Source organism: Hemibagrus wyckioides, linkage group LG01 (genome assembly GCF_019097595.1).
Source record: "Hemibagrus wyckioides isolate EC202008001 linkage group LG01, SWU_Hwy_1.0, whole genome shotgun sequence".
Lineage (NCBI taxonomy): Eukaryota > Metazoa > Chordata > Actinopteri > Siluriformes > Bagridae > Hemibagrus > Hemibagrus wyckioides.
The window spans coordinates 2,383,280-2,409,404 of NC_080710.1; the positions used below are offsets into that span (position 1 = coordinate 2,383,280).

General features: G+C 48.8%; 2 protein-coding genes across 2 annotated transcripts in view; one reads left to right on the plus strand and one right to left on the minus strand.

Moving 5' to 3' along the window:
* Positions 1-549: 549 nt before the first annotated feature.
* Positions 550-7,345, plus strand: nrsn1 (neurensin 1). Its single transcript, XM_058402654.1, has 3 exons — positions 550-644; positions 5,219-5,406; positions 5,611-7,345. Exons 2-3 carry the CDS (start codon positions 5,227-5,229, stop codon positions 5,992-5,994), a joined length of 564 nt encoding a protein of 187 aa, XP_058258637.1. The 5' UTR covers positions 550-644; positions 5,219-5,226; the 3' UTR covers positions 5,995-7,345.
* A 427-nt stretch (positions 7,346-7,772) lies between these two features.
* The window catches only part of LOC131361500 (doublecortin domain-containing protein 2-like), a 46,395-nt gene continuing 28,042 nt past the window's right edge, over positions 7,773-26,125 (minus strand). The window contains exon 9 of the mRNA XM_058402642.1: positions 7,773-8,643. Coding sequence (XP_058258625.1) covers positions 8,203-8,643 — 441 coding nt within the window. The 3' untranslated portion in view covers positions 7,773-8,202. The remainder of the gene's footprint in view (positions 8,644-26,125) is intronic.

Genomic DNA, 26,125 nt, shown 5'->3' on the forward strand with positions numbered 1-26,125 from the left:
ATAACTGCATTTGTACTACTCTCACTGACTAGAAAGTCTCTCATTAGAAGAAATCAATAAAGAATCTAATCTAATCTAATCTAATCTAATCCTGGGCTCTTAGGATCATTATCATCTCTCTGAGAGTGATCATTTCGGAAATGGGAGTCTGTGTACAATTGTTCAAATTCATTAATTAATTAATTTAGCACATTTTAGCACCAACACGTCAATCAGTCAGAGAGGGCTGGGCTTATTTGATACGTTTTTACCCTCCAAAAGAAAAAAAAATTGTTTTAAATCTTCTTTTGTATTATTTTGAACCTTTATTGCTTTTTTGTAAACCCCGTGCTTTTTTCCAAGCCACTCAGAATGAGACGTGCAACATAAATACATTGATTTATGAACCTAATATTACATTGTATAGACTCTATAGCCCTTATTATAACGTGTTGGGTGTTTAAATGTAATGAGTATAATGTGTTTTGTGTGCTCAGTGATCTAAATGTTTTAGTTATGAAGATTTAAAAGCGCGTTATGTAAGCAGTGGGAGACCTGCGCATGCGCGGTGCATGTCTGGACGCACTCCTGCAGGAGATGCTGTGCTCAGAGTGATGGGAGACAGCAGGAGGACAAACATCACTCTCCACCGCCGGCTAGCACAGGTACAGGACGTGGGTTTTTTGTTGCACAATTATATACTGAAATATCGATTAAAATGTTGCTCTCGACGCAGTGGAATGGTTTCTGAGCGCGTGGAAATAATGTTTATAATGGTGTTAATGGTGCAGTCGTGTATGGCTAGGATAGAGAAACCAGAAAAAAAGGACAGCTTTTTATTTACAAAGCGTTTCTTTGTCAAAGCTGTAATCATATCATGATGACATATATAGTAAATAAAATAAGAAAGAAAGAAAGAAAGAAAGTCGTGACGTATTGCACATAAAGATGTCGATTATTATTCATATTTAGATACATATATATGTATTTATATTTATGGGGAGGTTTTTGTTTTGTTTTTGTTTTTTAAAAATCACTAGAAATAGGTCACCTTTGCTTTCTGATCTCGGAAAACTAGAAAGCAGAGGAGAAACGGATGTGACGGGACGGGCGTGACGTCACCCGCTATGCTATTAAAACCACGTTTTTTTTGTTTAAATAATACGTTGAAGATGCTCGCAATCTTAGATGCTGTGCAAATATATATATATATATATATTAAACATAAATATAATAAAACATTAGTGGTTAGTTTTGCTTTACTACAGAGCCAACAGAGAGCACCTGCTGTTGCCAAGACGACCGTATGATCGCGTGATGACGCAGTACGCTCTCTCTCTCTCTCTCTCTCTCTCTGGCGCGCGCCACGTGTCCGGGGTCAAAACACAACAGGGAAAGAAAAGAAATAAATATTGTATTATTAATATTTCTCACTTGTTGTTAGAGATCTTTTACGAAACTTGTATTTGGAGCATTTATGGACTAGGAAGCCCTAAATGAAGCACAGAATTAAACAAAAACAGAAAAAATTGACTGGATTCATTTGTACGATTAAAATAAATAAATAAATAAATAAATAAATAAATAAATAAATAAACAAACCAACCAACCAGAATTTATATGAATATGTACAGGATTCAAAACTTGTACAGTAAATACATCCATCACCGGGGCTGGAAACAGGATTTGAATATTTTACGAAGTCAATCATTTGCTTAAAAGTGCATAAAATGGTTTATTTTGCTATGGTTTAAAGTGGTTACATCATCATTTAGCTGCCGACAGACTCAGCTTGGACACATGCCCGTTTTCTGAAGTCATCAATACCATCGATAATTATGAACTTTGTATAATAATTGCCACACTTGGAGTTTGTTTACATGACAAGTTAAAAGTTGAGCTAGCTTTTAAGCTTATTGTGAAGTAAAGACCTTGTCTTTGGACCTTGTAAGGATATTTACCTCATTAGCTAATTAGTTAGTGCAGCTAAGTTGATTGGGCTAACAGTGTTACTAGATTTAAAAGTAAAAATATATATAAGTTTGCATTTTACAGATTGTAAGGTGTTCATGTGAATGTCAGGATTTTCAGTCTGTGTGTGTGTGTGTGTGTGTGAAGTGAATCTGATGTAAAGATAATAGCGTAAAGTAACCATTAACTTGGATAAACTTGGTCATTAATCACTGGAAATGTTTGAACACATGAACATTTTGTTTTAGCACACTGTGATTGGGGGGAAAAAAAATAACGTGCATGAAGATTTCACAGTGTGAAAGTGGTGCTAATGCCATAATACGCAAAACGACGAAAATACGTCATGAAGACCGCTTCAAATAGCAACACACGTTACATGCATCATTTGGTTCCTCCTGGATCATTAGGACCTGAAAATAACACACCATGCTGCCTCCTAGACAGAAGACCACACACACACACACACACACACACACACACATATCCAGGCGTGATTTAATTACACCATTATACAGGAAGCTCGTTGTGTTCTCTCTGCTCATGTCCTCCTCTGAATCTAATTTAGAAATGTTCCTACCATGAAAATCTTTCATCACTGTTTATGCTGAGAGAGAGAGAGAGAGAGAGAGTTTTCTCTTTAGATTTAGCCTAAATTATACAACAAGGATGTTTTCCCTGTGGAATTGAATGGAACCGGTCTTCTTGTCAGGAGAACAGATGCCACCTTAAATGCTGTGTATCTGAGAAAATAAAGGGTTCTTCATGGTTTCTTCAGTGACTGGAGGGATCTTGGGTTTCTGATAGGGTTCTGTAAAGCATTTCTAAAAACCTGAACACTTCGTTCTTCCTCCAGAGGAACAATCTAAAGAGGTTTCTGTGCTTCTTGTTTTTTTAAATGCTGCTTTTTCCTTTTAAACTGGTTGAAGTTCTCGTAAGAACATCAGCTGCATGTGAATTGTGATACCTTCATTGAACATCGCTCTTAAAACATTGTGGGTTTTGTTTTTCGATAATAATGTGTACTAAGGGTTCTGCTTCTGAAGGAGTTAAACTTGGTATCCTCGCTAATATGGAAAGTTCTAGGCTTCTTTATGTAAGCTTTAAGGGTTAAAAGAAACTACTGGTTTGAGATTAAATGTGATTAATCCTTCACTGAAGTGACCCAGAGACTTAACAAGACAAAATGATGACTATAAATCTCCTGACTCACAGAAAGGTTCCTGAAGAGTTCTTCTAAGAGTTAAGAATGGTATCCTGGGAACCTTTTCTGAATGAGAACTTTTTTTCAAGAGGAACCTTTGTGAAAAGGAAATTTTTTTGACGAAGAACTTTTTTTTTTGAAGAGGAACCTTTTGTGAAGGAGAGTCTTTTCTGAAGAAGAATGTTTTCTGAAGGAGAACTTTTTTGAAGAGGATACTTTTGTGAAGAGGAAGTTTTTCTGAAAGAGAACTTTTTTTGAAAAGAAACCTTTGTGAAAAGGAACCTTTTGTGAAGGAGAGCCTTTTCTAAAAGAGAATGTTTACTGAAGGAGAACATTTTTTGAAGGGGAACGTTTTCTAAAGAGGAACCTTTTGTGAAGAGGAACTTTTTCTGGGGGAGAACATTTTTTGAAGAGGAACCTTTTGTGAAGGAGAGCCTTGTTAAAAGAGAATGTTTTCTGAAGGAGACCTTTTTTTGAAGGGGATCCTTTTCTGAAGAGGAACCTTTTCTGAAGAGGAACGTTTTCTGGAGGAGTATGTTTTTTTTGAAGAGGAACCTTTCTAAAGGAGAACACTGTAACACATCAGAGTAACGCATGTCCTTCATGTGTTATTGCTTTTAGAGAACATTATGATGAAACAATTACATTTGTGTTGAAAATATTAAAAGTAAAATGACTCCACCGCTCACTGGAGTCTGTTATCAGTCAGCGCTGGTTGCTAAGCAACATAATGGTTTTAAAAAAGCGACACAGAGGTTTATGGCTGTGGTTTGAATCCTGGGGCAGATCAGATCTTAGACTCTATCAGATCTATAATAAAGCTTTTTCCATTCTCTGATCCTGACGCAGGGTGAGCGAGTGTGAATGTAATCTGAGCTTCATCCTCCCTGAATTCCGAATACCCTTTCTGCATTTCATCACCTGCTGAACTGCTGATTCGGTTCTGCTGATGTTCTGGGGACAGAAACCCCAGTGCTGACCTGGCTTTCTGAGGCTTTTTGCAGACACGAGCTTTACTGCTGTCCCACGAGACAATAATAAAACAGTGTTCCTTTATCAGGGCTCTCAGGTTTCTCATGTGAGGAACAAAGTTAATATCTGTGTCCTTAAAGATGACATTTCCCACAAGGCATTGCTCTTACTAAACTCTACAAACTAAAGCATGACATGTTTTAAAAGAATCACTTTCGACTCTCTCACTATTTTATTATCTCACAAACGATCTCTCTCACACATACTGCCATACTCTCACTGTCTCACATACTATCTCATTATCTGGTTATTTCACATATATCTCTCACACATACTGTCTCACTCTCACTGTCTCACATACTATCTCATCATCTTGTTATTTTACGTCTCTCACACATACTGTCTCACTCCCACATACTGTCTCACTCTCACTATCTCACATACTATCTCATCATCTTGTTATTTTACGTCTCTCACACATACTGTCTCACTCCCACATACTGTCTCACTCTCACTATCTCACATACTATCTCATCATCTTGTTATTTTACGTCTCTCACACATACTGTCTCACTCCCACATACTGTCTCACTCTCACTATCTCACATACTATCTCATCATCTTGTTATTTTACGTCTCTCACACATACTGTCTCACTCCCACATACTGTCTTACTCTCACCATCTCACATACTATCTCAGTATCTTATCTCACGTGTCTCTCCCACATACTGTCTCACTCTCACTATCTTATCTCACATATCTCTCACACATACTGCCTTACTTTTACTATCTCGCATTCTATTACACTATCTCATATATTATTTCTCATGTGTACTGTCTCACTATCTCACATACTATTTATCACTTACTGTCTCACATATCTCACTATCTCACATACAGTCTTACTATCTCACATACTATCTCACTATCTTGCACTTCATTTCTTACTTACTGTCTCTCACATACCTCACTATCTCATGCTGTCTTACTGTCACATACTATCTCACTATCTCATACTATCTCACATACTGTCTCTCTCACATACCACCTCTCTCACATACTGTCTCACTCTGTGTGTGTTGTGTCTCAGATGTGAAGATGGCGTCGTGCCCGGAGTTGTGTGGCTCGGAGTACGGTGAGGGAGGGCCTCAGCGGTATGGCGTTCGCTCCTACCTGCACCAGTTCTATGAGGACTGCACCTCCTCCATCTGGGAGCGTCACCATGATGAGTTCCAGACGCAGAGATCACCCAGCCGGTGGAGCTCTGTCCTCTGGAAGGTCACACTACAGCCTTACGTTTCATTAGTGCTCTTCACTTCAACTTTCGATGCATGTTAATGCAGCTATTCTAAATCTGGGCTTTTAATTAGGAATTTTGTTGTGTTTAGAATTTTAGAAACATTTAAAGCCTTTCTAAGGTTTGTTCATCTTTGGGTTTTAATCTTGGTGGTTTTAATGTACAATGTTGTGTGTGTGTCTCAGGTGTGTGTGGCGGTTGGAGCGGTGATATTGGTCTCAGGTCTGTCGGTGCTGCTGGTGGGTTATGCCACGCCCCCACGCCTGGAGGCATTCGGAGAGGACGAGTTGCTGTTCGTGGATGGTCGAGCCGTGCGCTTTAACCGTGCCCTAGATGCCTGCAAACTGGGCGGAGCCGTGCTCTTCTGTGTGGGCGGAGCCGGCGTGGCAGCCGGTCTCATCTTGTTGGCCGCCTGTGGACAAGGCGGAACTAAAGATGATCTCCGCCTCCAGCGGCGCTTCAAAGAGCGACTAGCGGAGATCCAGGCATCTGTCCCTAACTCCGGAGACGCCAAAGTTCCTGTCACGTTGTCCAAAGTCCAGAACATCCAGCCTGGTGCTGAACCCTGACCTCCACGGACACTTAGCCTTCCATTATTACACAACGCGTCATGTTATTGTAGTAGAGCAGCACACGTTAACACCAGAGATCGCTGCATCAATCATGATTCAGGAAACAAACACAAAGTGATGCGTCCAGTCCTGGTTCTGTGTAGCTCAAGTAAATCCGACTTTAAACAACCGAAAACTAAATTCATGAAGTGTAAGTGACGATGATCGTTATTGACTGGTTTTGTTATTGAGATACGCTGTATAGTGAAGCTAAGCACATTTGTGAACTATCAAGAAAGGATCGAATAAGCTTAGCATAACAACCTACTAGCAGCCGCTAATCGTTGCTGTTACACATTTCTGTTAAATGGGAAACTCTGACCTGACTGTCTTAATGATGCTAATGTAGTATTTACGTTGAGAAAAGAGACAGGATATTTCACATAATTAAACTGCGACAGTTATAAAATCTCATCTGTAGCAGTTTAATTATTATATTTAATATCATTTCATGAGCCGTTAATGTGTAGTTACCTCATGCTGCATTCCTGCTAGCAAGCGACAGCAAAATGGACTTTTACACAGAATATATAAGTACTGATTTTCAGGAAGTGCCATGCCCACAACCAACCAACTACAAGCAACGTGCTGCTTGATAGCGTGAATTTTCGGCCGACTTTATATAGGTTTCATTTATTGCTTTTTTTCAGGGACAACTTTTTAAGTCACTTTTGTTTTGCGATAACATCATCCTCATCCTCATCATCAATCACCTACGTAACTGTCAGCGATATAACCGTACAATTATTTCCGCCTTCTGAACAACACATCGTCTGATCTGAGCCGATTTCTCCAAACACGCTAATCACAAAGCCAACCCGGAATATTGGTTATTTACGTCTATCATTAAAAATTTATATTCAAGTTGCATAAAAATAATGCTCATGATAATGAGCTGCTACTGATTTTAATTTTCTGATAAAATTCTGTAAAAATAATCAGAATTCCTTCAGCAGCAGTTAAAGGTTTTATTTACGGAGCACAGTGATGACGGGATGGAACTAACGAGTAAATCCATCATTTTTATTGGTCCAAATCAATCCATAATTCATATTTCTCTTTGTCTGAGTTTAAAGTCTGCTTTGATATGGAGTTTTTGTGTATTAAGTATGAGCCCCAAATCCGGATATTAATGCAGGAAATCAGGAAAAAATAATGAAAAAAGCAATTTTTACAATTATCTAGAACTTTCTTCACAGCATTGTGTTTGTTTGTTTTTTGCGTTTCAGCAGCGTCACCGAGTGAAGCCGAGTCTGTCGGATGGTTTCTGTGTACCATATTGGTAAAGACAATAAAAGCCAGGTCTCCATCTGTGTTTGTACATTCTTTTTTCCTCCGCTAATTTTCAACCAGTTGTTACGGTTTTAAACAAAATGCAAAAAAACAATCATTTTAATTTCAATAAAGTGTCATAATCACTGCACAGGGTTCACGGCAGGATCGTTGAGCTTCTGTGAAAACAACCATCTGTTTTACACCCAAACGGCTTCCTGGAGCTCCAGATGTGGTGTGTTTACTGAGTAAAAAACATTTTTTAGTAAGAAAAACAACAAGAACTGTGTAACACACCTGACTGCAGCTGTTGCTCCACACCATCCTTCACGTCATCAAGTTTATTTTGCACTTAAAAAGCTTAATTAACTTAATCACATCATTGCTCATTAGATCCAGGATCCGTCGTGAATACACTTTGACATTTCTGACACAGCGATAAAACACACTTCTTCAACCGCAAATCCATCACTAAATCTTTATTATCGTTTGTTTTGTGTATGAATTCTCTTTATTCAGGATAATGAACAGATAAACAATAAATCTCTCATTTTTTTAAACGTGTGTGAGTTTGTTACATCACAACTCGACACGTTCACACACACACACACACACACGCTACAGCTCTGACGTTACTACATCACACGTTCATGTTGCTCTGTGTCCATATTCCAGTCCCCGTGTCCATATATGGAGTCAAAGACACGCCCCCAGTTGTATATTCTGTGTTCATTTTAATGTCATATGCAAATATGTTTTTGTTTGACCTTATAAGGACTTCCTCCACTGCTACCTATTAATAAAGAAATAAAATATTAAGTGCTATATACTCTTTACTCTGTTGCTAAATTTATTGGTATTTTCTGATGACATCACTGTCGCTAGTTTCCTCTCTCAGCTTTCTTCTCCTCCAGCTTCTCCTGCTTCCTCTCCACTTCCTATTTCCCCTGCGGCTTCCTCCTCAGGTGGTTCGGCGTTGTCTTCTCCTGCTGCATCTGAATCGGCCACCGCCTCTACTTCTGCCACCGCTTCCTCTTCCACTGCTGCCTCGTCCTCTGCTTCTGCCTCCCCTTCTCCCTCCTCTGCTGCTTCTTCCTCTTCTGCTGCCTCTTCCTCTCCAGCTGCTGTCTCTTCCTCTCCAGCTGCTGCCTCTTCCTCTCCAGCTGCTGCCTCTTCCTCTCCAGCTGCTGCCTCTTCCTCTCCAGCTGCTGCCTCTTCCTCTTCAGCTGTTGCCTCTTCCCCTCCGGCTGCTGCCTCTTCTTCTTCAGCTGCTGCCTCTTCTTCTTCAGCTGCTGCCTCTTCTTCTTCAGTTGCTTTGTCCTCACTGCCATATACCTGTGAGGAAGTGAATCTCATTGATCACCAGTTAAGTGAGATGCTTCCTAGTCTGATGCTTCTTGGTGCAGGTGTAGTGTGGGAGTGTGCAGGTGTAGTGTGGGAGTGTGCAGGTGTAGTGTGGGAGTGTACAGGTGTAGTGTGGGAGTGTACAGGTGTAGTGTGGGAGTGTACAGGTGTAGTGAGGGAGTGTACAGGTGTAGTGTGGGAGTGTACAGGTGTAGTGTGGGAGTGTACAGGTGTAGTGAGGGAGTGTACAGGTGTAGTGAGGGAGTGTACAGGTGTAGTGTGGGAGTGTACAGGTGTAGTGAGGGAGTGTACAGGTGTAGTGAGGAAGTGTACAGGTGTAGTGAGGGAGTGTACAGGTGTAGTCTGGGAGTTTACAGGTGTAGTGTGGGAGTGTACAAGTGTAGTGTGGGAGTGTCCAGGTGTAGTGTGGGAGTGTACAGGTGTAGTGAGGGAGTGTACAGGTGTAGTGAGGGAGTGTACAGGTGTAGTCTGGGAGTTTACAGGTGTAGTGTGGGAGTGTACAGGTGTAGTGTGGGAAGTGTACAGGTGTAGTGTGGGAGTGTACAGGTGTAGTGTGGGAGTGTACAGGTGTAGTGAGGGAGTGTACAGGTGTAGTGAAGGAGTGTACAGGTGTAGTGAGGGAGTGTACAGGTGTAGTCTGGGAGTTTACAGGTGTAGTGTGGGAGTGTACAGGTGTAGTGTGGGAGTGTACAGGTGTAGTGTGGGAGTGTACAGGTGTAGTGTGGGAGTGTGCAGGTGTAGTGTGGGAGTGTACAGGTGTAGTGAGGGAGTGTGCAGGTGTAGTGTGGGAGTGTGCAGGTGTAGTGAGGGAGTGTACAGGTGTAGTGTGGGAGTGTGCAGGTGTAGTGTGGGAGTGTACAGGTGTAGTGTGGGAGTGTACAGGTGTAGTGTGGGAGTGTGCAGGTGTAGTGTGGGAGTGTGCAGGTGTAGTGAGGGAGTGTACAGGTGTAGTGTGGGAAGTGTACAGGTGTAGTGAGGGAGTGTACAGGTGTAGTGTGGGAGTGTACAGGTGTAGTGAGGGAGTGTACAGGTGTAGTGAGGGAGTGTACAGGTGTAGTGAGGGAGTGTAGAGGTGTAGTGAGGGAGTGTACAGGTGTAGCGTGGGAGTGTACAGGTGTAGCGTGGGAGTGTACAGGTGTAGTGTGGGAAGTGTGCACGTGTAGTGTGGGAGTGTACAGGTGTAGTGAGGGAGTGTACAGGTGTAGTGTGGGAGTGTGCAGGTGTAGTGTGGGAGTGTGCAGGTGTAGTGTGGGAGTGTGCAGGTGTAGTGTGGGAAGTGTACAGGTGTAGTGAGGGAGTGTACAGGTGTAGTGTGGGAGTGTGCAGGTGTAGTGAGGGAGTGTACAGGTGTAGTGTGGGAAGTGTACAGGTGTAGTGTGGGAGTGTACAGGTGTAGTGTGGGAGTGTACAGGTGTAGTGAGGGAGTGTACAGGTGTAGTGAAGGAGTGTACAGGTGTAGTGTGGGAGTGTACAGGTGTAGTGTGGGAGTGTACAGGTGTAGTGAGGGAGTGTACAGGTGTAGTGAGGGAGTGTAGAGGTGTAGTGAGGGAGTGTGCAGGTGTAGTGTGGGAGTGTACAGGTGTAGTGAGGGAGTGTACAGGTGTAGTGAGGGAGTGTGCAGGTGTAGTGTGGGAGTGTACAGGTGTAGTGAGGGAGTGTACAGGTGTAGTGTGGGAGTGTACAGGTGTAGTGAGGGAGTGTACAGGTGTAGTGTGGGAGTGTGCAGGTGTAGTGTGGGAGTGTGCAGGTGTAGTGAGGGAGTGTACAGGTGTAGTGTGGGAAGTGTACAGGTGTAGTGAGGGAGTGTACAGGTGTAGTGTGGGAGTGTGCAGGTGTAGTGAGGGAGTGTGCAGGTGTAGTGTGGGAGTGTACAGGTGTAGTGAGGGAGTGTAGAGGTGTAGTGAGGGAGTGTAGAGGTGTAGTGTGGGAGTGTACAGGTGTAGTGTGGGAGTGTACAGGTGTAGTGAGGGAGTGTACAGGTGTAGTGTGGGAGTGTGCAGGTGTAGTGTGGGAGTGTGCAGGTGTAGTGTGGGAGTGTGCAGGTGTAGTGAGGGAGTGTAGAGGTGTAGTGAGGGAGTGTACAGGTGTAGTGAGGGAGTGTACAGGTGTAGTGTGGGAGTGTACAGGTGTAGTGAGGGAGTGTACAGGTGTAGTGTGGGAGTGTGCAGGTGTAGTGTGGGAGTGTAGAGGTGTAGTGAGGGAGTGTACAGGTGTAGTGTGGGAGTGTACAGGTGTAGTGAGGGAGTGTAGAGGTGTAGTGAGGGAGTGTACAGGTGTAGTGTGGGAGTGTACAGGTGTAGTGTGGGAAGTGTGCAGGTGTAGTGTGGGAGTGTACAGGTGTAGTGAGGGAGTGTACAGGTGTAGTGTGGGAGTGTACAGGTGTAGTGTGGGAGTGTACAGGTGTAGTGAGGGAGTGTACAGGTGTAGTGTGGGAGTGTGCAGGTGTAGTGTGGGAGTGTGCAGGTGTAGTGTGGGAGTGTGCAGGTGTAGTGAGGGAGTGTAGAGGTGTAGTGAGGGAGTGTACAGGTGTAGTGAGGGAGTGTACAGGTGTAGTGTGGGAGTGTACAGGTGTAGTGTGGGAGTGTACAGGTGTAGTGTGGGAGTGTACAGGTGTAGTGTGGGAGTGTACAGGTGTAGTGAGGGAGTGTACAGGTGTAGTGAGGGAGTGTAGCGGTGTAGTGTGGGAGTGTACAGGTGTAGTGAGGGAGTCTACAGGTGTAGTGAGGGAGTGTGCAGGTGTAGTGTGGGAGTGTACAGGTGTAGTGTGGGAGTGTACAGGTGTAGTGAGGGAGTGTGCAGGTGTAGTGTGGGAGTGTGCAGGTGTAGTGTGGGAGTGTGCAGGTGTAGTGAGGGAGTGTACAGGTGTAGTGAGGGAGTGTAGAGATGTAGTGAGGGAGTGTACAGGTGTAGTGTGGGAGTGTACAGGTGTAGTGAGGGAGTGTACAGGTGTAGTGAGGGAGTGTACAGGTGTAGTGTGGGAGTGTGCAGGTGTAGTGTGGGAGTGTAGAGGTGTAGTGAGGGAGTGTACAGGTGTAGTGAGGGAGTGTGCAGGTGTAGTGAGGGAGTGTACAGGTGTAGTGTGGGAGTGTACAGGTGTAGTGAGGGAGTGTACAGGTGTAGTGTGGGAGTTTACAGGTGTAGTGAGGGAGTGTACAGGTGTAGTGTGGGAGTGTACAGGTGTAGTGTGGGAGTGTACAGGTGTAGTGTGGGAGTGTACAGGTGTAGTGAGGGAGTGTACAGGTGTAGTGTGGGAAGTGTACAGGTGTAGTGTGGGAGTGTACAGGTGTAGTGAGGGAGTGTAGAGGTGTAGTGTGGGAGTGTACAGGTGTAGTGAGGGAGTGTACAGGTGTAGTGTGGGAGTGTACAGGTGTAGTGTGGGAGTGTACAGGTGTAGTGAGGGAGTGTACAGGTGTAGTGAGGGAGTGTAGAGGTGTAGTGAGGGAGTGTACAGGTGTAGTGAGGGAGTGTAGAGGTGTAGTGAGGGAGTGTACAGGTGTAGTGTGGGAGTGTACAGGTGTAGTGAGGGAGTGTACAGGTGTAGTGTGGGAGTGTACAGGTGTAGTGAGGGAGTGTACAGGTGTAGTGTGGGGAGTGTACAGGTGTAGTGTGGGGAGTGTACAGGTGTAGTGTGGGAGTGTGCAGGTGTAGTGAGGGAGTGTACAGGTGTAGTGTGGGAAGTGTACAGGTGTAGTGTGGGAGTGTACAGGTGTAGTGAGGGAGTGTACAGGTATAGTGTGGGAGTGTACAGGTGTAGTGTGGGAGTGTGCAGGTGTAGTGTGGGAGTGTGCAGGTGTAGTGTGGGAGTGTGCAGGTGTAGTGTGGGAAGTGTGCAGGTGTAGTGAGGGAGTGTGCAGGTGTAGTGAGGGAGTGTGCAGGTGTAGTGTGGGAGTGTGCAGGTGTAGTGTGGGAAGTGTGCAGGTGTAGTGTGGGAGTGTACAGGTGTAGTGAGGGGGTGTACAGGTGTAGTGAGGGAGTGTACAGGTGTAGTGAGGGAGTGTACAGGTGTAGTGTGGGAAGTGTGCAGGTGTAGTGTGGGAGTGTGCAGGTGTAGTGAGGGAGTGTACAGGTGTAGTGTGGGAGTGTACAGGTGTAGTGTGGGAGTGTGCAGGTGTAGTGTGGGAGTGTGCAGGTGTAGTGTGGGAGTGTGCAGGTGTAGTGTGGGAGTGTACAGGTGTAGTGTGGGAGTGTGCAGGTGTAGTGTGGGAGTGTGCAGGTGTAGTGTGGGAGTGTGCAGGTGTAGTGTGGGAAGTGTGCAGGTGTAGTGAGGGAGTGTACAGGTGTAGTGTGGGAAGTGTGCAGGTGTAGTGTGGGAGTGTGCAGGTGTAGTGTGGGAGTGTGCAGGTGTAGTGTGGGAGTGTGCAGGTGTAGTGTGGGAAGTGTGCAGGTGTAGTGAGGGAGTGTACAGGTGTAGTGTGGGAAGTGTGCAGGTGTAGTGTGGGAGTGTGCAGGTGTAGTGTGGGAGTGTGCAGGTGTAGTGTGGGAGTGTGCAGGTGTAGTGTGGGAAGTGTGCAGGTGTAGTGAGGGAGTGTACAGGTGTAGTGTGGGAAGTGTGCAGGTGTAGTGTGGGAGTGTACAGGTGTAGTGTGGGAGTGTACAGGTGTAGTGTGGGAGTGTGCAGGTGTAATGAGGGAGTGTAGAGGTGTAGTGTGGGAGTGTACAGGTGTAGTGTGGGAGTGTACAGGTGTAGTGAGGGAGTGTACAGGTGTAGTGTGGGAGTGTACAGGTGTAGTGTGGGAGTGTAAAGGTGTAGTGTGGGAGTGTACAGGTGTAGTGAGGGAGTGTACAGGTGTAGTGAGGGAGTGTACAGGTGTAGTGAGGGAGTGTAGAGGTGTAGTGAGGGAGTGTACAGGTGTAGTGTGGGAGTGTACAGGTGTAGTGAGGGAGTGTACAGGTGTAGTGTGGGAGTGTACAGGTGTAGTGAGGGAGTGTACAGGTGTAGTGTGGGGAGTGTACAGGTGTAGTGTGGGAAGTGTACAGGTGTAGTGTGGGAGTGTGCAGGTGTAGTGAGGGAGTGTACAGGTGTAGTGTGGGAAGTGTACAGGTGTAGTGTGGGAGTGTACAGGTGTAGTGTGGGAGTGTGCAGGTGTAGTGTGGGAGTGTGCAGGTGTAGTGTGGGAGTGTGCAGGTGTAGTGTGGGAGTGTACAGGTGTAGTGAGGGAGTGTAGAGGTGTAGTGAGGGAGTGTAGAGGTGTAGTGTGGGAGTGTACAGGTGTAGTGTGGGAGTGTACAGGTGTAGTGAGGGAGTGTACAGGTGTAGTGTGGGAGTGTGCAGGTGTAGTGTGGGAGTGTACAGGTGTAGTGTGGGAGTGTGCAGGTGTAGTGTGGGAGTGTGCAGGTGTAGTGAGGGAGTGTAGAGGTGTAGTGAGGGATTGTACAGGTGTAGTGTGGGAGTGTACAGGTGTAGTGTGGGAGTGTACAGGTGTAGTGTGGGAAGTGTACAGGTGTAGTGTGGGAGTGTACAGGTGTAGTGTGGGAGTGTACAGGTGTAGTGAGGGAGTGTACAGGTGTAGTGTGGGAGTGTACAGGTGTAGTGTGGGAGTGTACAGGTGTAGTGAGGGAGTGTAGAGGTGTAGTGAGGGAGTGTAGAGGTGTAGTGTGGGAGTGTACAGGTGTAGTGTGGGAGTGTACAGGTGTAGTGTGGGAGTGTACAGGTGTAGTGAGGGAGTGTACAGGTGTAGTGTGGGAGTGTGCAGGTGTAGTGTGGGAGTGTGCAGGTGTAGTGTGGGAGTGTGCAGGTGTAGTGTGGGAGTGTACAGGTGTAGTGAGGGAGTGTAGAGGTGTAGTGAGGGAGTGTAGAGGTGTAGTGTGGGAGTGTACAGGTGTAGTGTGGGAGTGTACAGGTGTAGTGTGGGAAGTGTACAGGTGTAGTGTGGGAGTGTACAGGTGTAGTGTGGGAGTGTACAGGTGTAGTGAGGGAGTGTACAGGTGTAGTGTGGGAGTGTACAGGTGTAGTGTGGGAGTGTACAGGTGTAGTGAGGGAGTGTAGAGGTGTAGTGAGGGAGTGTAGAGGTGTAGTGTGGGAGTGTACAGGTGTAGTGAGGGAGTGTACAGGTGTAGTGTGGGAGTGTACAGGTGTAGTGTGGGAGTGTACAGGTGTAGTGAGGGAGTGTAGAGGTGTAGTGAGGGAGTGTACAGGTGTAGTGAGGGAGTGTAGAGGTGTAGTGAGGGAGTGTACAGGTGTAGTGTGGGAGTGTACAGGTGTAGTGAGGGAGTGTACAGGTGTAGTGTGGGAGTGTACAGGTGTAGTGAGGGAGTGTACAGGTGTAGTGTGGGGAGTGTACAGGTGTAGTGTGGGGAGTGTACAGGTGTAGTGTGGGAGTGTGCAGGTGTAGTGAGGGAGTGTACAGGTGTAGTGTGGGAAGTGTACAGGTGTAGTGAGGGAGTGTACAGGTGTAGTGAGGGAGTGTACAGGTATAGTGTGGGAGTGTACAGGTGTAGTGTGGGAGTGTGCAGGTGTAGTGTGGGAGTGTGCAGGTGTAGTGTGGGAGTGTGCAGGTGTAGTGTGGGAAGTGTGCAGGTGTAGTGAGGGAGTGTGCAGGTGTAGTGAGGGAGTGTGCAGGTGTAGTGTGGGAGTGTGCAGGTGTAGTGTGGGAAGTGTGCAGGTGTAGTGTGGGAGTGTGCAGGTGTAGTGAGGGAGTGTGCAGGTGTAGTGTGGGAAGTGTGCAGGTGTAGTGAGGGAGTGTACAGGTGTAGTGTGGGAAGTGTGCAGGTGTAGTGTGGGAGTGTGCAGGTGTAGTGAGGGAGTGTACAGGTGTAGTGTGGGAGTGTACAGGTGTAGTGTGGGAGTGTGCAGGTGTAGTGTGGGAGTGTGCAGGTGTAGTGTGGGAGTGTGCAGGTGTAGTGTGGGAGTGTGCAGGTGTAGTGTGGGAGTGTGCAGGTGTAGTGTGGGAGTGTGCAGGTGTAGTGTGGGAAGTGTGCAGGTGTAGTGAGGGAGTGTACAGGTGTAGTGTGGGAAGTGTGCAGGTGTAGTGTGGGAGTGTGCAGGTGTAGTATGGGAGTGTGCAGGTGTAGTGTGGGAGTGTGCAGGTGTAGTGTGGGAAGTGTGCAGGTGTAGTGAGGGAGTGTACAGGTGTAGTGTGGGAAGTGTGCAGGTGTAGTGTGGGAGTGTGCAGGTGTAGTGTGGGAGTGTGCAGGTGTAGTGTGGGAGTGTGCAGGTGTAGTGTGGGAAGTGTGCAGGTGTAGTGAGGGAGTGTACAGGTGTAGTGTGGGAAGTGTGCAGGTGTAGTGTGGGAGTGTACAGGTGTAGTGTGGGAGTGTACAGGTGTAGTGAGGGAGTGTAGAGGTGTAGTGAGGGATTGTACAGGTGTAGTGTGGGAGTGTACAGGTGTAGTGTGGGAGTGTACAGGTGTAGTGTGGGAGTGTACAGGTGTAGTGTGGGAAGTGTACAGGTGTAGTGTGGGAGTGTACAGGTGTAGTGTGGGAGTGTACAGGTGTAGTGAGGGAGTGTACAGGTGTAGTGTGGGAGTGTACAGGTGTAGTGTGGGAGTGTACAGGTGTAGTGAGGGAGTGTAGAGGTGTAGTGAGGGAGTGTAGAGGTGTAGTGTGGGAGTGTACAGGTGTAGTGAGGGAGTGTACAGGTGTAGTGTGGGAGTGTACAGGTGTAGTGTGGGAGTGTACAGGTGTAGTGAGGGAGTGTACAGGTGTAGTGAGGGAGTGTAGAGGTGTAGTGAGGGAGTGTACAGGTGTAGTGAGGGAGTGTAGAGGTGTAGTGAGGGAGTGTACAGGTGTAGTGTGGGAGTGTACAGGTGTAGTGAGGGAGTGTACAGGTGTAGTGTGGGAGTGTACAGGTGTAGTGAGGGAGTGTACAGGTGTAGTGTGGGGAGTGTACAGGTGTAGTGTGGGAGTGTGCAGGTGTAGTGTGGGAGTGTGCAGGTGTAGTGTGGGAGTGTGCAGGTGTAGTGTGGGAAGTGTGCAGGTGTAGTGAGGGAGTGTGCAGGTGTAGTGAGGGAGTGTGCAGGTGTAGTGTGGGAGTGTGCAGGTGTAGTGTGGGAAGTGTGCAGGTGTAGTGTGGGAGTGTGCAGGTGTAGTGAGGGAGTGTGCAGGTGTAGTGTGGGAAGTGTGCAGGTGTAGTGAGGGAGTGTACAGGTGTAGTGTGGGAAGTGTGCAGGTGTAGTGTGGGAGTGTGCAGGTGTAGTGAGGGAGTGTACAGGTGTAGTGTGGGAGTGTACAGGTGTAGTGTGGGAGTGTGCAGGTGTAGTGTGGGAGTGTGCAGGTGTAGTGTGGGAGTGTACAGGTGTAGTGTGGGAGTGTAGAGGTGTAGTGAGGGAGTGTACAGGTGTAGTGTGGGAGTGTGCAGGTGTAGTGTGGGAGTGTGCAGGTGTAGTGTGGGAGTGTGCAGGTGTAGTGTGGGAGTGTACAGGTGTAGTGAGGGAGTGTAGAGGTGTAGTGAGGGAGTGTACAGGTGTAGTGTGGGAGTGTACAGGTGTAGTGTGGGAGTGTACAGGTGTAGTGAGGGAGTGTACAGGTGTAGTGTGGGAAGTGTGCAGGTGTAGTGTGGGAGTGTGCAGGTGTAGTGAGGGAGTGTGCAGGTGTAGTGTGGGAAGTGTGCAGGTGTAGTGAGGGAGTGTACAGGTGTAGTGTGGGAAGTGTGCAGGTGTAGTGTGGGAGTGTGCAGGTGTAGTGAGGGAGTGTACAGGTGTAGTGTGGGAGTGTACAGGTGTAGTGTGGGAGTGTGCAGGTGTAGTGAGGGAGTGTACAGGTGTAGTGTGGGAGTGTACAGGTGTAGTGAGGGAGTGTACAGGTGTAGTGTGGGAGTGTGCAGGTGTAATGTGGGAGTGTAGAGGTGTAGTGAGGGAGTGTAGAGGTGTAGTGTGGGAGTGTACAGGTGTAGTGAGGGAGTGTACAGGTGTAGTGTGGGAGTGTACAGGTGTAGTGTGGGAGTGTACAGGTGTAGTGAGGGAGTGTAGAGGTGTAGTGAGGGAGTGTACAGGTGTAGTGAGGGAGTGTAGAGGTGTAGTGAGGGAGTGTACAGGTGTAGTGTGGGAGTGTACAGGTGTAGTGAGGGAGTGTACAGGTGTAGTGTGGGAGTGTACAGGTGTAGTGAGGGAGTGTACAGGTGTAGTGTGGGGAGTGTACAGGTGTAGTGTGGGGAGTGTACAGGTGTAGTGTGGGAGTGTGCAGGTGTAGTGAGGGAGTGTACAGGTGTAGTGTGGGAAGTGTACAGGTGTAGTGTGGGAGTGTACAGGTGTAGTGAGGGAGTGTACAGGTATAGTGTGGGAGTGTACAGGTGTAGTGTGGGAGTGTGCAGGTGTAGTGTGGGAGTGTGCAGGTGTAGTGTGGGAGTGTGCAGGTGTAGTGTGGGAAGTGTGCAGGTGTAGTGAGGGAGTGTGCAGGTGTAGTGAGGGAGTGTGCAGGTGTAGTGTGGGAGTGTGCAGGTGTAGTGTGGGAAGTGTGCAGGTGTAGTGTGGGAGTGTGCAGGTGTAGTGAGGGAGTGTGCAGGTGTAGTGTGGGAAGTGTGCAGGTGTAGTGAGGGAGTGTACAGGTGTAGTGTGGGAAGTGTGCAGGTGTAGTGTGGGAGTGTGCAGGTGTAGTGAGGGAGTGTACAGGTGTAGTGTGGGAGTGTACAGGTGTAGTGTGGGAGTGTGCAGGTGTAGTGTGGGAGTGTGCAGGTGTAGTGTGGGAGTGTGCAGGTGTAGTGTGGGAGTGTACAGGTGTAGTGTGGGAGTGTGCAGGTGTAGTGTGGGAGTGTGCAGGTGTAGTGTGGGAGTGTGCAGGTGTAGTGTGGGAAGTGTGCAGGTGTAGTGAGGGAGTGTACAGGTGTAGTGTGGGAAGTGTGCAGGTGTAGTGTGGGAGTGTGCAGGTGTAGTGTGGGAGTGTGCAGGTGTAGTGTGGGAGTGTGCAGGTGTAGTGTGGGAAGTGTGCAGGTGTAGTGAGGGAGTGTACAGGTGTAGTGTGGGAAGTGTGCAGGTGTAGTGTGGGAGTGTGCAGGTGTAGTGTGGGAGTGTGCAGGTGTAGTGTGGGAGTGTGCAGGTGTAGTGTGGGAAGTGTGCAGGTGTAGTGAGGGAGTGTACAGGTGTAGTGTGGGAAGTGTGCAGGTGTAGTGTGGGAGTGTACAGGTGTAGTGTGGGAGTGTACAGGTGTAGTGTGGGAGTGTGCAGGTGTAATGAGGGAGTGTAGAGGTGTAGTGTGGGAGTGTACAGGTGTAGTGTGGGAGTGTACAGGTGTAGTGAGGGAGTGTACAGGTGTAGTGTGGGAGTGTACAGGTGTAGTGTGGGAGTGTACAGGTGTAGTGAGGGAGTGTACAGGTGTAGTGAGGGAGTGTACAGGTGTAGTGAGGGAGTGTAGAGGTGTAGTGAGGGAGTGTACAGGTGTAGTGTGGGAGTGTACAGGTGTAGTGAGGGAGTGTACAGGTGTAGTGTGGGAGTGTACAGGTGTAGTGAGGGAGTGTACAGGTGTAGTGTGGGGAGTGTACAGGTGTAGTGTGGGAAGTGTACAGGTGTAGTGTGGGAGTGTGCAGGTGTAGTGAGGGAGTGTACAGGTGTAGTGTGGGAAGTGTACAGGTGTAGTGTGGGAGTGTACAGGTGTAGTGAGGGAGTGTACAGGTGTAGTGTGGGAGTGTGCAGGTGTAGTGTGGGAGTGTGCAGGTGTAGTGTGGGAGTGTGCAGGTGTAGTGTGGGAGTGTGCAGGTGTAGTGTGGGAGTGTACAGGTGTAGTGAGGGAGTGTAGAGGTGTAGTGAGGGAGTGTAGAGGTGTAGTGTGGGAGTGTACAGGTGTAGTGTGGGAGTGTACAGGTGTAGTGAGGGAGTGTACAGGTGTAGTGTGGGAGTGTGCAGGTGTAGTGTGGGAGTGTGCAGGTGTAGTGTGGGAGTGTGCAGGTGTAGTGTGGGAGTGTACAGGTGTAGTGAGGGAGTGTAGAGGTGTAGTGAGGGAGTGTACAGGTGTAGTGTGGGAGTGTACAGGTGTAGTGTGGGAGTGTACAGGTGTAGTGTGGGAGTGTACAGGTGTAGTGAGGGAGTGTACAGGTGTAGTGTGGGAGTGTACAGGTGTAGTGTGGGAGTGTACAGGTGTAGTGAGGGAGTGTACAGGTGTAGTGTGGGAGTGTACAGGTGTAGTGTGGGAGTGTACAGGTGTAGTGAGGGAGTGTAGAGGTGTAGTGAGGGAGTGTAGAGGTGTAGTGTGGGAGTGTACAGGTGTAGTGTGGGAGTGTACAGGTGTAGTGTGGGAGTGTACAGGTGTAGTGAGGGAGTGTACAGGTGTAGTGTGGGAGTGTACAGGTGTAGTGAGGGAGTGTACAGGTGTAGTGTGGGAGTGTGCAGGTGTAGTGTGGGAGTGTACAGGTGTAGTGAGGGAGTGTAGAGGTGTAGTGAGGGAGTGTAGAGGTGTAGTGTGGGAGTGTACAGGTGTAGTGTGGGAGTGTACAGGTGTAGTGTGGGAGTGTGCAGGTGTAGTGTGGGAGTGTACAGGTGTAGTGTGGGAGTGTGCAGGTGTAGTGTGGGAGTGTGCAGGTGTAGTGAGGGAGTGTAGAGGTGTAGTGAGGGATTGTACAGGTGTAGTGTGGGAGTGTACAGGTGTAGTGAGGGAGTGTACAGGTGTAGTGAGGGAGTGTACAGGTGTAGTGTGGGAGTGTACAGGTGTAGTGAGGGAGTGTACAGGTGTAGTGTGGGAGTGTACAGGTGTAGTGAGGGAGTGTAGAGGTGTAGTGAGGGAGTGTACAGGTGTAGTGTGGGAGTGTACAGGTGTAGTGTGGGAGTGTACAGGTGTAGTGTGGGAGTGTACAGGTGTAGTGTGGGAAGTGTACAGGTGTAGTGTGGGAGTGTACAGGTGTAGTGTGGGAGTGTACAGGTGTAGTGAGGGAGTGTACAGGTGTAGTGTGGGAGTGTACAGGTGTAGTGTGGGAGTGTACAGGTGTAGTGAGGGAGTGTAGAGGTGTAGTGAGGGAGTGTAGAGGTGTAGTGTGGGAGTGTACAGGTGTAGTGAGGGAGTGTACAGGTGTAGTGTGGGAGTGTACAGGTGTAGTGTGGGAGTGTACAGGTGTAGTGAGGGAGTGTACAGGTGTAGTGAGGGAGTGTAGAGGTGTAGTGAGGGAGTGTACAGGTGTAGTGAGGGAGTGTAGAGGTGTAGTGAGGGAGTGTACAGGTGTAGTGTGGGAGTGTACAGGTGTAGTGAGGGAGTGTACAGGTGTAGTGTGGGAGTGTACAGGTGTAGTGAGGGAGTGTACAGGTGTAGTGTGGGGAGTGTACAGGTGTAGTGTGGGGAGTGTACAGGTGTAGTGTGGGAGTGTGCAGGTGTAGTGAGGGAGTGTACAGGTGTAGTGTGGGAAGTGTACAGGTGTAGTGTGGGAGTGTACAGGTGTAGTGAGGGAGTGTACAGGTATAGTGTGGGAGTGTACAGGTGTAGTGTGGGAGTGTGCAGGTGTAGTGTGGGAGTGTGCAGGTGTAGTGTGGGAGTGTGCAGGTGTAGTGTGGGAAGTGTGCAGGTGTAGTGAGGGAGTGTGCAGGTGTAGTGAGGGAGTGTGCAGGTGTAGTGTGGGAGTGTGCAGGTGTAGTGTGGGAAGTGTGCAGGTGTAGTGTGGGAGTGTGCAGGTGTAGTGAGGGAGTGTGCAGGTGTAGTGTGGGAAGTGTGCAGGTGTAGTGAGGGAGTGTACAGGTGTAGTGTGGGAAGTGTGCAGGTGTAGTGTGGGAGTGTGCAGGTGTAGTGAGGGAGTGTACAGGTGTAGTGTGGGAGTGTACAGGTGTAGTGTGGGAGTGTGCAGGTGTAGTGTGGGAGTGTGCAGGTGTAGTGTGGGAGTGTGCAGGTGTAGTGTGGGAGTGTACAGGTGTAGTGTGGGAGTGTGCAGGTGTAGTGTGGGAGTGTGCAGGTGTAGTGTGGGAGTGTGCAGGTGTAGTGTGGGAAGTGTGCAGGTGTAGTGAGGGAGTGTACAGGTGTAGTGTGGGAAGTGTGCAGGTGTAGTGTGGGAGTGTGCAGGTGTAGTGTGGGAGTGTGCAGGTGTAGTGTGGGAGTGTGCAGGTGTAGTGTGGGAAGTGTGCAGGTGTAGTGAGGGAGTGTACAGGTGTAGTGTGGGAAGTGTGCAGGTGTAGTGTGGGAGTGTGCAGGTGTAGTGTGGGAGTGTGCAGGTGTAGTGTGGGAGTGTGCAGGTGTAGTGTGGGAAGTGTGCAGGTGTAGTGAGGGAGTGTACAGGTGTAGTGTGGGAAGTGTGCAGGTGTAGTGTGGGAGTGTACAGGTGTAGTGTGGGAGTGTACAGGTGTAGTGTGGGAGTGTGCAGGTGTAATGAGGGAGTGTAGAGGTGTAGTGTGGGAGTGTACAGGTGTAGTGTGGGAGTGTACAGGTGTAGTGAGGGAGTGTACAGGTGTAGTGTGGGAGTGTACAGGTGTAGTGTGGGAGTGTACAGTTGTAGTGTGGGAGTGTACAGGTGTAGTGAGGGAGTGTACAGGTGTAGTGAGGGAGTGTACAGGTGTAGTGAGGGAGTGTAGAGGTGTAGTGAGGGAGTGTACAGGTGTAGTGTGGGAGTGTACAGGTGTAGTGAGGGAGTGTACAGGTGTAGTGTGGGAGTGTACAGGTGTAGTGAGGGAGTGTACAGGTGTAGTGTGGGGAGTGTACAGGTGTAGTGTGGGAAGTGTACAGGTGTAGTGTGGGAGTGTGCAGGTGTAGTGAGGGAGTGTACAGGTGTAGTGTGGGAAGTGTACAGGTGTAGTGTGGGAGTGTACAGGTGTAGTGAGGGAGTGTGCAGGTGTAGTGTGGGAGTGTGCAGGTGTAGTGTGGGAGTGTGCAGGTGTAGTGTGGGAGTGTGCAGGTGTAGTGTGGGAGTGTACAGGTGTAGTGAGGGAGTGTAGAGGTGTAGTGAGGGAGTGTAGAGGTGTAGTGTGGGAGTGTACAGGTGTAGTGTGGGAGTGTACAGGTGTAGTGAGGGAGTGTACAGGTGTAGTGTGGGAGTGTGCAGGTGTAGTGTGGGAGTGTACAGGTGTAGTGTGGGAGTGTGCAGGTGTAGTGTGGGAGTGTACAGGTGTAGTGAGGGAGTGTAGAGGTGTAGTGAGGGATTGTACAGGTGTAGTGTGGGAGTGTACAGGTGTAGTGTGGGAGTGTACAGGTGTAGTGTGGGAGTGTACAGGTGTAGTGTGGGAAGTGTACAGGTGTAGTGTGGGAGTGTACAGGTGTAGTGTGGGAGTGTACAGGTGTAGTGAGGGAGTGTACAGGTGTAGTGTGGGAGTGTACAGGTGTAGTGTGGGAGTGTACAGGTGTAGTGAGGGAGTGTAGAGGTGTAGTGAGGGAGTGTAGAGGTGTAGTGTGGGAGTGTACAGGTGTAGTGAGGGAGTGTAGAGGTGTAGTGTGGGAGTGTACAGGTGTAGTGTGGGAGTGTACAGGTGTAGTGAGGGAGTGTACAGGTGTAGTGTGGGAGTGTACAGGTGTAGTGTGGGAGTGTACAGGTGTAGTGAGGGAGTGTACAGGTGTAGTGAGGGAGTGTAGAGGTGTAGTGAGGGAGTGTACAGGTGTAGTGAGGGAGTGTACAGGTGTAGTGAGGGAGTGTACAGGTGTAGTGTGGGAGTGTACAGGTGTAGTGAGGGAGTGTACAGGTGTAGTGTGGGAGTGTACAGGTGTAGTGAGGGAGTGTACAGGTGTAGTGTGGGGAGTGTACAGGTGTAGTGTGGGAAGTGTACAGGTGTAGTGTGGGAGTGTGCAGGTGTAGTGAGGGAGTGTACAGGTGTAGTGTGGGAAGTGTACAGGTGTAGTGTGGGAGTGTACAGGTGTAGTGAGGGAGTGTACAGGTATAGTGTGGGAGTGTACAGGTGTAGTGTGGGAGTGTGCAGGTGTAGTGTGGGAGTGTGCAGGTGTAGTGTGGGAGTGTGCAGGTGTAGTGTGGGAAGTGTGCAGGTGTAGTGAGGGAGTGTGCAGGTGTAGTGAGGGAGTGTGCAGGTGTAGTGTGGGAGTGTGCAGGTGTAGTGTGGGAAGTGTGCAGGTGTAGTGTGGGAGTGTGCAGGTGTAGTGAGGGAGTGTGCAGGTGTAGTGTGGGAAGTGTGCAGGTGTAGTGAGGGAGTGTACAGGTGTAGTGTGGGAAGTGTGCAGGTGTAGTGTGGGAGTGTGCAGGTGTAGTGAGGGAGTGTACAGGTGTAGTGTGGGAGTGTACAGGTGTAGTGTGGGAGTGTGCAGGTGTAGTGTGGGAGTGTGCAGGTGTAGTGTGGGAGTGTGCAGGTGTAGTGTGGGAGTGTACAGGTGTAGTGTGGGAGTGTGCAGGTGTAGTGTGGGAGTGTGCAGGTGTAGTGTGGGAGTGTGCAGGTGTAGTGTGGGAAGTGTGCAGGTGTAGTGAGGGAGTGTACAGGTGTAGTGTGGAAAGTGTGCAGGTGTAGTGTGGGAGTGTGCAGGTGTAGTGAGGGAGTGTACAGGTGTAGTGTGGGAAGTGTGCAGGTGTAGTGTGGGAGTGTACAGGTGTAGTGTGGGAGTGTACAGGTGTAGTGTGGGAGTGTGCAGGTGTAGTGTGGGAGTGTACAGGTGTAGTGAGGGAGTGTGCAGGTGTAGTGTGGGAGTGTACAGGTGTAGTGAGGGAGTGTACAGGTGTAGTGTGGGAGTGTGCAGGTGTAGTGTGGGAGTGTACAGGTGTAGTGTGGGAGTGTACAGGTGTAGTGTGGGAGTGTGCAGGTGTAGTGAGGGAGTGTACACGTGTAGTGTGGGAGTGTACAGGTGTAGTGAGGGAGTGTACAGGTGTAGTGTGGGAGTGTGCAGGTGTAGTGTGGGAGTGTGCAGGTGTAGTGTGGGAGTGTCCAGGTGTAGTGTGGGAGTGTACAGGTGTAGTGAGGGAGTGTACAGGTGTAGTGTGGGAGTGTGCAGGTGTAGTGTGGGAGTGTACAGGTGTAGTGTGGGAGTGTACAGGTGTAGTGTGGGAGTGTGCAGGTGTAGTGAGGGAAGTGTACAGGTGTAGTGAGGGAGTGTGCAGGTGTAGTGTGGGAGTGTACAGGTGTAGTCTGGGAGTGTACAGGTGTAGTGAGGGAGTGTAGAGGTGTAGTCTGGGAGTGTACAGGTGTAGTGAGGGAGTGTAGAGGTGTAGTCTGGGAGTGTACAGGTGTAGTGAGGGAGTGTGGAGTGTAGAGGTGTAGTGTGGGAGTGTACAGGTGTAGTGTGGGAGTGTACAGGTGTAGTGTGGGAGTGTGCAGGTGTAGTGAGGGAGTGTAGAGGTGTAGTCTGGGAGTGTACAGGTGTAGTGAGGGAGTGTAGAGGTGTAGTGTGGGAGTGTACAGGTGTAGTGAGGGAGTGTACAGGTGTAGTGTGGGAGTGTACAGGTGTAGTGTGGGAGTGTACAGGTGTAGTGTGGGAGTGTGCAGGTGTAGTGTGGGAGTGTGCAGGTGTAGTGTGGGAAGTGTGCAGGTGTAGTGAGGGAGTGTACAGGTGTAGTGTGGGAGTGTACAGGTGTAGTGTGGGAAGTGTGCAGGTGTAGTGAGGGAGTGTACAGGTGTAGTGTGGGAGTGTACAGGTGTAGTGTGGGAGTGTACAGGTGTAGTGAGGGAGTGTACAGGTGTAGTGAGGGAGTGTACAGGTGTAGTGTGGGAGTGTACAGGTGTAGTGTGGGAGTGTACAGGTGTAGTGTGGGAGTGTACAGGTGTAGTGAGGGAGTGTAGAGGTGTAGTGTGGGAGTGTACAGGTGTAGTGAGGGAGTGTACAGGTGTAGTGTGGGAGTGTACAGGTGTAGTGTGGGAGTGTGCAGGTGTAGTGTGGGAGTGTACAGGTGTAGTGAGGGAGTGTAGAGGTGTAGTGAGGGAGTGTACAGGTGTAGTGTGGGAGTGTACAGGTGTAGTGTGGGAGTGTGCAGGTGTAGTGTGGGAGTGTGCAGGTGTAGTGTGGGAGTGTACAGGTGTAGTGTGGGAGTGTGCAGGTGTAGTGTGGGAAGTGTGCAGGTGTAGTGTGGAAGTGTGCAGGTGTAGTGTGGAAGTGTGCAGGTGTAGTGTGGAAGTGTGCAGGTGTAGTGTGGGAAGTGTGCAGGTGTAGTGTGGGAAGTGTGCAGATATAGTGTGCAGGTGTAGTATGGAAGTGTGCAGATGTAGTGTGGAAGTGTGCAGGTGTAGTGTGGAAGTGTGCAGGTGTAGTGTGGGAAGTGTGCAGATATAGTGTGCAGGTGTAGTATGGAAGTGTGCAGATGTAGTGTGGAAGTGTGCAGGTGTAGTGTGGAATTGTGCAGGTGTAGTGTGGAAGTGTGCAGGTGTAGTGTGGGAAGTGTGCAGATGTAGTGTGGAAGTGTGCAGGTGTAGTGTGGAAGTGTGCAGGTGTAGTGTGGAAGTGTGCAGGTGTAGTGTGGAAGTGTGCAGGTGTAGTGTGGGAAGTGTGCAGATGTAGTGTGCAGGTGTAGTATGGAAGTGTGCAGATGTAGTGTGGAAGTGTGCAGGTGTAGTGTGGAAGTGTGCAGGTGTAGTGTGGAAGTGTGCAGGTGTAGTGTGGAAATGTGCAGGTGTAGTGTGGAAGTGTGCAGATGTAGTGTGCAGGTGTAGTATGGAAGTGTGCAGATGTAGTGTGCAGATGTAGTGTGCAGGTGTAG

Excerpts from the sequence above, each read along its gene's own strand:
- nrsn1 (XM_058402654.1), top strand. The coding sequence starts at position 5,227 with ATGGCGTCGTGCCCGGAGTTGTGTGGCTCGGAGTACGGTGAGGGAGGG. Across the intron at positions 5,407-5,610 it reads GGAGCTCTGTCCTCTGGAAG|GTGTGTGTGGCGGTTGGAGC; the intron begins GTCACACTACAG and ends TGTGTGTCTCAG.